Raw genomic sequence first — 13286 nt, forward strand, 5'->3', positions numbered from 1 at the left:
AGTCAAACTCTGCTACAATGAACCACTGTGATCCCACTTAGTGTAAAGGATATTAGACTACCTATGAGCTCAGGGTGACTATTAACCATTTCTGTCTGTGATGACTGCTCCGGTGGCCTAGTGGTTAGAGCATCTGCCTTGGATGCGGGAGGTAGTGGGTTCGATTCCCAGTCTAATCATACCACAGACTTACAAAAATGGTACAAACAGCTGCCTCACTTGGCGCTCAGCATCAAAAGGTTTGTGTTAGGACTGGTCGGCCTGGTGTCAGGATTATGTAATTGGGTGGGACATCATGCTACATTTCTGCGGCAAGATGCCCCAGTGGTAGACATCACTATAAAACTGTCACACTGCAGACATCGTAGTGATATGACTGAAAAATTGTTAAAAATCCAAATCACACACACACACTTTCTGTGATGTACATGTACGTTGACACTTTAATTGTATGGTAAAAAGGTTGTTTACTACATTACTGACACATATATCAAGATTGACATGAACATAAACATTTTGCAAAAATTAAATATAAATTTTGATATAAGGTTTCTCTTTATAAAACTGAAAATCCCATTCCCCTGTGAGATATCATAAATAATGTTTACATTATATGTTGAATGCTTGTAAAATTAGAAAATACATAAGAATCGGTGAACAGATAGAGAAGAAAGGAAATACTATTCATTTGTGAAAGAAATTAACAGAATGAGAAGGCATAGAAAAGAAAAAATACAGCATATAAGTCAGAAACTTAAAATATCATTGGCTGTAATAAGCCATCATATCGTTACTTGTATTCTGTCCTTCCTTGAAACTTGGTGATTTTCTTCTTTTTCTCACAAAAATATTGCTAAATTATACAGGCTTGAAGATTACCTTTTACATCTTAATGCCAAACATTAAACACAAGTTTTGGCAATGAAAATTCACTTACCTGACTGTGACATAAAAAGTGTACATTTTGTATTAGATCAGTGAATTTCATGTTAAAGATATTTGGAGTTGAAAATTGACTTTGTCACATTAATATAACATACAATATAAAAAATAATTTCCAATATATTTATCAGAAAAATGCAATTATCAGAAAAAAGTACCAAGTTTTAATTACTTAGATAAATGAATGTTAAGTAATTTAAAATATGTGGGTTATGTTTTTTTTTTTAAATTGAACCACTTTTGATTAAAAAATACGTAAATAAAAACAAGTTATATGTAAGTGAATTGATGATTTATTACTAACTTAAATTATTATTGGTCAATTAATTAATAACAGGGAGAAGATTTTAGAGATCCTTCTCGTGAGAAGTTTATCATAGTGATCCCCCCTCCCAATGTCACAGGAAGTCTGCATTTGGGCCATGCCTTGACGGAAGCAGTGCAAGATGCTATAGTTCGATGGTAAGTCCTTTTATTTTGGTTACCTTTGAAACACAGACTGAACCATGCTTGACTCAATTTCAAGGTTTTGAGATATGATGCCTGTTCCCCTTTTGTGATATTTTGTGTAGAAATCAGTATTTGTTCTATGTCACCAGTAAATAAGTTATGATATCATGAGATTGCTACTAAATCATATGTTGGTATAAAAGTGGAAAACTCAAACCCATAGCTTTTTGTAAGCATTTCCAGTCCATCCAGGACCTTCCAATGCAAGTCTTCAACCTTCAGTGTTCTAATACTATGCATCCTTTGGACCTCAATAATTAGCACGGGACCCTCAGTTTTCAGACTGCTCCAGTGGCCTAGTGGTTAGAGCGCCCACCTCAGATGCAGGAGGTCTTGAGTTTGATCCCCCAGCCGAGTCATACCAAAGACTACTAAAAATGGTACTAACAGCTGCCTTGCTTGGGTTCAGCATTAAGAGGTTATTATTAGGTTACTGGTTGGTCTAGTGTCAGGATAATGTGACTGGGTGGGACATCATGCTACATGTCTGCAGTGTGATGCCCCAGTGCTAGACATCACTATAAACTGCCACACTGTAGACATCATAGTGATATGACTGAAACATTGTTAAAGCTACGTTAAAAATCCAAATCACAACAACAACTCAGTTTTCAGAAACACTGAATCAAGATGATGTACCTTTTCCATCATCAGTTTGCAGTAAAAAGAAAAATAGACCTATTAGGCAAGAGAATGAATATTAACAGATACTAAATTGAGAATTGTCATACTGTTGTATAATTTTTGTAGATTTTAATTTTCATGGTTTTGCTTGTCAAAATTTGCATATTTTTAGGTATTCAGTTTTGTGGATTGACCTCTACAAATACCCCAGATAAAGATCGTAGAAGATAAAAACTATGCTAACAACAAATGGCAGTCATTTCAGTGATGTAAAGAATACTATAGTTTTTGCGTAAATCCTCATTTGCTTGGACCCCTCTATTGATTTCAATAATGAATATTGTTGATGTTAATCGTTAATATCTAACCTTAGTGTGACAAGAGTGGCCCTAATACTGTCATCTTTGGCACGTTTCATGCTTAATGGAGTTTCCATGCTAACCTTATTGCATACTATGATAAGTCTGTTTTCCTCATCATGACATAGTTATTCCTATTCTGTAAATGCTGGAATATTTTGTAACTTACCATAAGAATGTGAGTTGAGAGTTATATTCCTTTGCACACATGTACATAGAAATTACACCGCTTCTTAAATCTACATAAAAGGCAAATTTGATATTGTAATTCATTTCCTTTGCTTGATTCGACATTCTAAATATTGGAAGCAGAAAACATAGTATACACCTTCTATGTACATACATGTGCAGTCATGCAGCCACCCCTTTGCTGAAAATGGACTTGTCCAGGAGCAGGAAATGACAGGCGAGCAGTGTCATATTTTACACTGAAAACTTTTGTTTGGTATGAAACATTCAGACAATAATGTTGTTAGGTTTGCCATTATAAATCAGTGAATGAACTAAGTTCTGTGTATGTTTTAATCTCATTTATACTTTTCATTTTTTATATCAGTAGTGGGGTACAAACAGACAGGGAGTTATATTAAGATTATATCACCTGTATGAGCACAAATCAAATATCTGTCAATATGAATCACTTGCATGCAACAACAAAGAGAGAAGACACAGCCAACAACACTAAATTAATTGGTTATTAAAGTACAGTAGTCCCCCTCTTGAACGGCCCCACTGACCAGTGGCCACCCGCTCATTATGGCCAGAATCCATTGGCACCGACGAGTTTGTGTTTTGAAGTACCCCCATGAAAAGCCACCTGGCTAACGCGACCAGTTGCAAGCATATTAGGGCAATAATATAAAATTTACCCCTCACAAGTGGCCACATTTTATTTTAATATGTATCCAGAACCAGTATTTTATTCATAGCGTGTGTTATGTAATCCGATTTCTGTTTCCCGATATCAGGTTTTCGTTACTGAAAGAAGTGTTGACTAAAGTACATGTACCCCTAAGGTTAATATTATATCATTTATGCCTCACGAGAAGCCACATTTATTCCATAAAGCCAAGAAAGACTCAAATTTTAATCCATACAAAAGGGAAAGTACATGTAATCCGATTAGCCTTCGGGCACCAATAACATCTACAAAATTGATACCTGAGAAAACTGATGACACTATGCATACATGCCAACCATTATGCTTTTGGCGTAATCATTATGCTTTTTTTGCACAAAATTACGTATTACGCCTTTTTGGTATATCCAACTCCCAAAGGAATTAATAATTTGTTTTCTCAATTTTATTAACATCCCATTAATCCCACAGACAGAAAAGACGGCTTCTATGTAACTACGACATAAGAGTACGCTTGTTCTTAGACTTGCGTGCACTTTCATAACAGTATTATGTTCTATTTATAGCAGCTGCCCTATTTCCAAGAAACATGCTGGTTTCTACTTTCAAATGTTTGACCTTGGTTTCTATTTATAGCAGCTGTATGGCTTAGTTAGGAGAGAACAGACTGGTGTTCTAATTTTTAATCATTGCTTGAAGATTCTTCGTTCTAATTCATATCTGGTACAGAACCAGTCTGGAGGTATTTGGCGCTAAAAGTCATCAGGTCATGCAGCATATTCATCCAAAAAACTTGTTCATATTTTCCCATACAAATGCAGTAACCTATAAATACTGTATTGAAATTCAGTTCTAGTTTGGCACTATTACATTACAGGAATATATTACAGCAAAACTTCTCATTGTAACTGTCAGCCTAATAACATCCACTTCTCAATAGCAAAGACATCACTTTAGTTCCATTTTATACAGTATACATTTGCATGTCAGCCAAATCAATCTTCATACAGCATAGACACAGACCTTTTTTTGTATAATGTGTCTATGCTGTTCATTTGACAAATCATTTGAATAAATAACAGTTATCTTGATATTCCTGAGCATAACATTTGTGTCATTTGCAGTTGGATCTGACTTGCATGGTATTTAAAGTAGTAAAAGTGAGTATTATGGCTGGTAAGAGAGAAAATGCATCAGCCTAAATCATATAATCTCCTAATAAAGGCCGCCTTTTCCCAGTCAGATCAGGGGTCCTAACTGGAAGGTTTAACTATACATTGCTAGCTTTGAACAGACATTTCTTTTCACAGGCACCGCATGAAAGGGAAAGTGGTATTGTGGAACCCAGGCTGTGACCATGCGGGGATTGCTACACAAGTAGTGGTGGAGAAGAAATTGTGGAAGGAGAGGAAACTGACACGGCATGATCTAGGTCGAGAGGAATTTGTGAATGAAGTTTGGAAGTGGAAAGAAGAGTATGTAAAATTCATAAGTTTTAGCTCACTTAGCTGTATGCTGAGTGAGCTTATAGTATAGCCCTAATTGAAATAAAACATTTTTTAAATTAAACTAATTGTAATTTAATCACTTAATCAAGATTACATGATTACAACTTTTTAATATGTCCTTACAGCTTGAACTGATTTTAAATTTAAAAAATTGAAATATAAACCAGCATATAGTTCAGTTTGGAGGGTTTGGCATTTTAAACACAAATTTCCTGACATGGTTTTGTAATTAACCACATTTGTATTATTTATTTCAGCATGTATTGTGGTTCCACAGGCATGTAATGCTAACTAGATGTTTTATTTCAGTATGTATTGTGGTTCCACTGGAAATGTAATGCTAATTAGATGTTTTATTTCAGCCTTGTATTGTGGTTCTACGTGGCATGTAATGTTCATAATAATTAGATTTCAACAATGTATTGTGATTCTACAGGACATGCAGTGTTCACAAAAATCAAAAGTTACAAAAGAAAATAAATTGTAACTTTATTTCGTGTTTGGGCCAAAGAAAAAAATGTGTGTTTCTGGTCAACCTAATGTCCCTATTATTCATTGCCAACCCTAACACTGTTTTCGCCCATGGTAAAAAAAAAAAAAAAAAAATGTTTTTAAATTTTTTTAAAAACAACTTCCAAAATTGATTTGTGCATCTAATTATAGCCAGTACTTGAATCAGTTAGTACATTATACAGCCTTCACAGCCAACCTCAAAAAGCATTACATTTAGCTGTTAGCCTAAAAAAACCTCTACATTTAACCTTGCTTGATGTTAGCCTTAAAAAGCCTTAAATATCAGAGCAGTATACAACTTAATTCCTCAGAGTGCTTGTAGAAATGGTAGAAACATTGTAGCACTTGTCGCAAAATGCATTTTTTAATAACTTTTTACACATGTGAGTTCTTTAGCAGACATGAATGGTTTGTAAACTAAATTTGATTGGCACATTGGGCCCATAACAAGCATTATTTCGAATTTTGAACCTTGTATCAAGGTAGGGGAGTGGGTGTGTGTGTGCATTATTTGGATTTTTAATGTAGCTTTAACAATATTTCAGTCATATCGCTACAATGTCTGCAGTGTGACAGTTTATAGTCATATCTGGCACTGGGGCATCATGCCGCAGACATGTAGTTTGATGTCCTGCACAGTCACATTATCCTGACACCAGGCCGACCAGTCCTAGCAGTAACCTCATGATACTGAGCGCCAAGTGAGGCAGCTGCTATTACCATTTGTATCAGTCTATGATATGACTCCACCAGGGTTTAAACCCACGACTTCCCACCTCAGAGGCAGATGTTCTAACCACTAGGCCACTGGAGCAGTCACTTGCATCAAGGAAGTTTTACAAATGTGTGTTTATAGTCAAGGCTATCTAGAAGACCCAAAATGGTTGATTCCCAGCATTGTTCATCTTGTTCGGCATATACTTCCTGATCTTTGTAATAAGGCCAATTTATTTATAAAGTTGGAAGTTTGTCTGATTATAGGAGCTGGGAAAGTGTTAATGGAGATACCAGTGAGTGATTTTGAACCAAACAGTTATGTTAAATATGAATCCAATGAATATGCTGGATGATATCCTGGACAACCCCACATTTGAGTGGTCTTTCATAATTAAATTTTGAAAAGGCAGACAAACAAGCCAAATCATAATACCAACACTTTAAAAGTTGAGTGCACGTTTTGTATCTTTTCTCATCACAATTTACCCCTGCAGGATTATGTGCTACAAAACCATATAGTTTAGCATAAAGGTTATGATAAATCTGTGACCCATGTGGTCTGTATTATAAATGTACATTTGTGAAACCGTCATGTCCTTCTCCAGTTTAGGCCAATACAACTTTTTCATAGCTAACACAGAGGCGTCTTCTTGCCTTGATGGCCCATATCATTATGGATATCTTTCAAGGCTAGGCTCCTGTATGACTCTGGGCTGTCTGATTGATTTTCCATCAAGAAAATTGGTTCTGTAGAGAATGCCATTTTCAACTACTATGTGGTTCCATTCACAGAGAAATTTCTGCACTAATGCATTTTCTCTGGAGATCCTTCTCCCTGGATCAAAATCCCTTACTCTTGAGGTCAATAATTTTGGCTAGTGTTTTATCATGGAACTCTTCCCAGTCTCACTTGATGTTATTACAACATTTATACAAAAACACCTCATCAGCAGAATGAGACATCAAATCATCTGAAACACTTTCAATCAAGGGTGGGGCCCGGAGTGGTCTAAAGCGCTGTCCATTACAGATCATTGCCATCTCACCTCTGCCTGCGTAGGTTCAAGTCTCGGATTCGGCCAATGTGGGTATGTGAGAAAACTTGCCAGTAGCTTCTCGAGGGTTGGTTGTTCTTTCCGGGGATTTCCCAGGTTCTTCCTCCACTATTAATACTGGCTGCCATGTATAGCCTGTCGTGTGCTGAAAAATGGCGTTAAACCCTACAACAACAATCAATCAAGGGTACAGAGACAGTTGATGCATGGCAAATGGCTTCCACCGTGTTGGGTAACATTTGTGGCAAACACAAGAGAGTGTCAGCATCAGTGTTATTTTTGCCAGCTTTATATCTGATGGAAAAATTGTAGTTTGCTAGAGCTGCAACCCATCTATGCCCTTTTGAGTCAAGTTCTGCCATTGAAAGGATGTATGTCACTGGGTTGCTGTCTGTGACCACCTTGACGGAGGAACCTACAAGGTAATCATGGAATTTATCCATCACAGCCCATTTCATTGCCAAAATCTTGAGCTTATCTGCTGGATAACGCCATTCAGTGGGTCTCAATCCACGACTCACATAGACAATGACCCTTTCACACCATCTTGTTCTTGATATAGGGCTGCACCAAAACCAGAACTGCTAGCATCTCTATGCAGAGTATAGTCAGCAAATGCTAAAATTGGGTAGAGGTCAACTTGTCAGTTAGAGTTGCAAATGTGGTTTCTTGGGCAGCGCAACAAGTTCAAGGATCTTATTGTTTCTTTTGGACTTTCGAGATGCCTTGGTCGTGCTATGACCTTCTAATAGAATCTTTAATAGCTGTGCAATATGTGAGAAGTTCTTGACAAAGCATTGATAGTACTCTGCGAAACCTAAAAACTGACATAGCTCTTTAATGTTTTGAGCGTTTGCCAAGTCCAATCGGCAGAGGTTTTATCTGGGTCAATCTTTATACCCTCCTCAGATATAACAAGTCCCAGATAAATGATGAGGACATGAACAACTCACATTTACAGAGTTGCAGCTTGTGACCATGCTGCTGTAAGTGTATGAATGCTGTCTTGAAATGTTCCATGTGCTCAATGAACATTTTGGAGAAAATGAGAATATCGTCAATGAAAAGGAGAGACTCCTTGAAGTGCATTTCTCCCATGTATTTCTCCATAAGACATTTAAATGTAGCCCCAGCATTGCACAAGCCAAACTGATGCGGTTAGCCTAATAAAAGCTGAGTCGACCCATTGAGAAGGCTGTGTATTGCTTGTGTTCTTCCTCCATCTCGACTTGCCAGGGGCCCCGATCACTGCCATGTCACCTCTGTCTGCATGGGTCTGAGTCTCGGGCTTGGCCAGTGTCGTAAGTCAGTGGTTCTTTCTTGGGTTTTCTCTGGTTCTTCCTCTACCATTTATACTGGCCACCATGTATAGCCTATCTTCTGCTGAAAATTGGTGTTAAACCCCATAACATAACCTGATCTTAGGTGCATCTTTGAGAAGAATGTGGCCCCTGCAAGATCTCAACAGTACCATCAAACTGTGGAAGCATGTAAGCATCCTTCTAGGTTTTTTCATTGAGGATCCTGTAGTCTGTACAGAAACTTAGGCTGTTATCACATTTCCAGACCAACACAACATTAGAGGAGTAAGGACAAAGATTCTCTGATTGCATCATCATATAACATTTCCTTAAGATGGTGACACACTTCCTTATGCATCTTCAAGGGTATTCTCATGCATGTCTGTTTGAAAAGCTTATTGTCATCAAACATTATCTCATATTTGTTGAGATCAGTCTTTCCCAAGTCTATGGGCCCCCTTGAAAAATATGCAGTCCCATTTGTCCAGTGCTTGTCTGAGTTTATCCAGTTGCTCTGGGGTCAGATTTTTAATGTCGATCTTAACCTTCAGATCATCCAGAGGAGAATGTCCACTTTGACTTCACTTGTGAGACACATATCAGACCTGGGTCTTATCTTCGCACATTTGACAGACATATTGCAGAAACGATTTGTATGAAATGTATATATAAAAAATAAAACTGCCTTCCTACCCTAATTTTAAAACCAGTGCAATAGAAAACACATTTTGTTTGGCCTTGTCATACTGGATCATACTTGAATGGAATTAAAAGGATTTATGGTATTGGTCAATAATTCTTTGATTTCATATCATATTACCAACAAAGTCAAAACAATGAATGAAGTAATAAGTAGTTTAGTGGTATTGTATGTGTAATTGAAAGTATCTGTATGTTATTTTTAATCAAATTGTATCTTTTGTCTTTGACTGTTATATAATGCTGTCACTCTTGAAATGCATAATACATTGAATAATATATGATGTTTACTTCTTTCACCATTAATACTAGCTGCCATGTATAACCTATCTTGTGCTGAAAAATGGCATTAAACCCTATAACAACAGCAACAATCTATGAAGTTATTTTAAAATTTTAATAACAAATCGATAAAGTAATTAAGTTCAGGATATAATGTAATTTAGTTAATTACTTTTCCCAAAGTGAATATTTGTTAACTGTAACTGTAATACAAATTTCCTAAGTAACTGTGTGGAAGTAATTGATCCATGGTCTAGGTTTTGTATCATCTGGATCTTGGATGAGTTTGGTAGAGATTGAAATCCATGCATATTAATGAGGTCATCATGCATTTGATTGGTTCAGCTCGTTACCACTCTGGAGGTCATATTTCTAGTCCAGCATTTATCAATTTTGGATTACATATCATGGGAGATCATCAGTTCTGACAACAAAACATGGTTCACCCAAGACAGGTAGTCTCTCATAGTTCTGTGCAGGAGAGCCATATTTCATGGTTGAAATTCAACTGGGCTGAAGTTGAAAAATTATTCTACATGTATTTTGTTCTTTATTCAAATTTTTTTTAAAAAATATTACATGCATTCATATAAAAAAATGATTTATCACTAAAATACATGAATCATTTCTATTTCAAGTAAGCATGGACTGCTGGCATTATGGAATATGAATTGCATCAGTGCATGATGAACTGGGTCATTCATTACAGGTGGTAGCTTATAGCAGAATTTGCTGAAATAGATTTTACTGTAAAAGCTGATCAATCAGAACATACTTTGCCTTTTCGATTGCATGCTAGAAAAATACCTTGGGGGCCAATAGTGACAGTTTTGAACTTCTCTCAAGCCCATGGTTATTATTATGTCATAATGGCTGTGTTGACATCATAGCAACTAGATCGCTAATGGCAATGTAAATAATAGTTGGAGGCTGTTGAAACCAGATGGTATTGTAAATTTTTTCATTATAAAGTTCCAGGAATAATAAAAGTGCGGGAATTTCATTAATTGTTGAGACATTGGTGATATTTTCAGCGCTTGACTTTAATGAGGATCTATTCTTCGCACATCTATATGGATGTTTGGCTACCAAACTACAAACAATCTGGTTAGTAAACTGTACCTGTGCAGTTACATCTGAGTCTCTTCCAGAGAGTAAAAGATATTTGATTTGCATCAGAAGGAGATAAAAAAATATGTTCTGATTGATTAGCTTATATTACCAAGATCTCAGATGAGTGCATGACAAGTGTGATCCATTCATATTAACCAATCTATGGACTATGTTTGGCATAATCGTTACAATCGTTTTCACCAAATTACATTTTCTGCTAAACTTCATATTTATTACGCTTTTCTGTTAAGTTAAACAAAATAAAAATAAAGCAATACAAATTTGTTTTTGTCATTTTTATTATCATCTGTTTAATTTCACTTGTATAGATTTGAGAATATACTTAAAAGGGTGACTGCTGCATAAGAATAGTGTAAGATCACTTTATTTGCTATTTATAGCAACTGTATATGACACCATTCCAAGAAAACAGACAGATTTTCCCAACATGAACTTTGCGTACTGGATTCATTTTATTGATATGCTGGTTAGTTAGTGAACCAGTCAGTATATTTTAAAGATAATCACACCATATGTTAAGTGAAATGCTTTATGGTGTGAATTGTGGATGTTGTGTGACGGAAAATGTTAGAGCAGATGGATCTTTTCAAACTTCAAAACATATCAGATCAGAAAAAGGGACAAAACATTGTTTAGCAAAAGTTAAAAGAAGAATATGAGAGTAATATAAATCAGCACTCTGCGCACCTCACCATGATCATTGCAGGATTCCAGTTCACGATCATTCAGCAAATGTTACACAAGTAGACTAGTTGAAGTAAGGGCTGAATTGAAATAATTTTTCAGTATATTTTGTATTGGTATTCTGGTTCTAATCCATATGGATTTTGCCCTTTTTGACAAGAAGTTTTACCCGCTACAGAACCAGGTTAGTAGTAAAAATGTTTCTTTTCAATATGTGCTGTAATTCAGGCATGTATTTTATAAATCACATTTTATATGTGCAAATTATGCTATTTTACCACTTATAATTTCTTTCCCAATTTTGATCCGACTTGGTAAATAGGTGCATATCATCAAGATGTCCTATTAGTTTTATTATGAACGATATTTACACATATTAATGAGGTGATCTTGCATGTGATTGGTAGAGCTTCTTGTCACTTGGGAGACTGTATTTCTGACCTGATTTTGATCAGACTTGGAAACCAGGCTAATATCATCAAGATGTTGATTTTGTTTCAAGCAAGACCGTTGCATATTAATGAGATGATCTTGCATTTGAATACCTTGGCTTGTCAAAATTTAAATGTTTTTTTTTCTGATGAGACTAAGGTCAGACTATTTAAATAGTCTAATCATCAAGAAGTTCTATTATGAGCAAGATCCACTCGTATGTGTTGGGTCATTTTGTATTGATTTGCTGAGCTTATTACCTCAGGAGCTCATACTTGGACTATAAGCTCATCACATCTTAGACATTTTCTGTACCAGTGCGATCTATGCATAATAATTATGTGATTTTGCTTCAGCTTGGCTGAACTTGTTACCTCTCATTGGGCATTATTTTTTTACCTGATTTCAATAAAATGTGGCAAACAGGTTTGTATTATTATAAGCTTGAATAAGTTTGGTTATGAATGAGATGGATGCGTATTAGTTATGCCATCATCTTTTGAAAGAATTGTTTTCGCACCATAGTAAAATATATGCAATGATCATAGTATAAAGGTTGGGAGATAGTTAACATAGGCTTATGTTCTTGAGAAATGATAAGCTGTTAAGTTATGTAAGCCAGATTGGTGTGCCAGTCCCATTTGTTCAAATATGTCATTATTTTTATCATTTAAGGTTCAAATTCAGTTTTAAATTAGGAAAAGGTAGAAGGAAGGTGAAATGCATTGTAGAAAGGTACCTTATATACAGTGCATAAGAGAATTATACAAATAAGTGAAAGAAAGTAAATATAAAGGTGCACAGAATATAATTAAATTTCTCAATAATGGACACCAGAGACATCACAAACATTTACCTGTAGTAAACAAATGTTTTTGTGTGAAGATTGAAAATGAAAATGAAATTAGAAGATGGGATTATTAATTTTGTTTTTTCAGTTATCATATGTCATTTATATTGTGGTTATTACTTTGACAAGTTTCAGAGTAAATCATTTTTTGTTATATATATCTTGTGATAAACCAGATAAAGTTACTACTTATACAAATGAGTATGAGTTTTCTGAGTTGAAGGTTGACTTCTCAATTATCCATATGCACAGTTTGCAGAGAAAAACTATGTGATACCATGTGTTAAGATGCGTGTTCTATTCTTGCAAAACTGTTTATGGCTTTAACCTATTAAATATGGCCAGAGGGACTTTACTGATGTTTAAACCTTACGAATGGTTAGATTAAGAAGGGGTGTTTAGAGGGACCAGGTTGTGTAATAAATAGCCAGGACAGCTTTTCCATTACGTTTGTCATGTTAAGTTTGTGATTGCTTAATATTTCAGGAAGGGAGATAGGATATATCACCAGTTGAAGAAAGTGGGAGGCTCCTATGACTGGGACAGAGCCTGCTTTACCATGGATCCAGTAAGTGCCCACATCACAGGAAAGTTCTTTCCATTTGTTTTCTCCTTGAATGTCATTCTATCATCGTAGATGAATATTTTGCACTTCATATTATTAGCTAATCTGTGCACTCTTAATTATCTTAATTGCCTGCCCTAAAGGTCATCTTTATTGCCTACCCTAATGGTCATCTTAATTGCCTACCCTAATGGTCATTTTAATTACCTACCCAAATGGTCTGTAGTAATAATTCATTTCAGTACTTTACTT

At 35.6% G+C, this 13286-nt stretch overlaps 1 protein-coding gene across 2 annotated transcripts in view; it reads left to right on the top strand.

Moving 5' to 3' along the window:
* Positions 1-13286, top strand: part of LOC149807097 (valine--tRNA ligase-like) — a 90571-nt gene that overhangs the window by 21353 nt on the left and 55932 nt on the right. For both annotated transcript variants that reach the window (XM_089961934.1, XM_089961942.1), the window contains exons 4-6: positions 1280-1404; positions 4605-4769; positions 12956-13037. In XM_089961934.1, coding sequence (XP_089818060.1) covers positions 1280-1404; positions 4605-4769; positions 12956-13037 — 372 coding nt within the window. The remainder of the gene's footprint in view (positions 1-1279; positions 1405-4604; positions 4770-12955; positions 13038-13286) is intronic.

Source organism: Sinohyriopsis cumingii, chromosome 1 (assembly GCF_028554795.1).
Source record: "Sinohyriopsis cumingii isolate HCF-2022 chromosome 1, ASM2855479v2, whole genome shotgun sequence".
NCBI classification, from domain to species: domain Eukaryota; kingdom Metazoa; phylum Mollusca; class Bivalvia; order Unionida; family Unionidae; genus Sinohyriopsis; species Sinohyriopsis cumingii.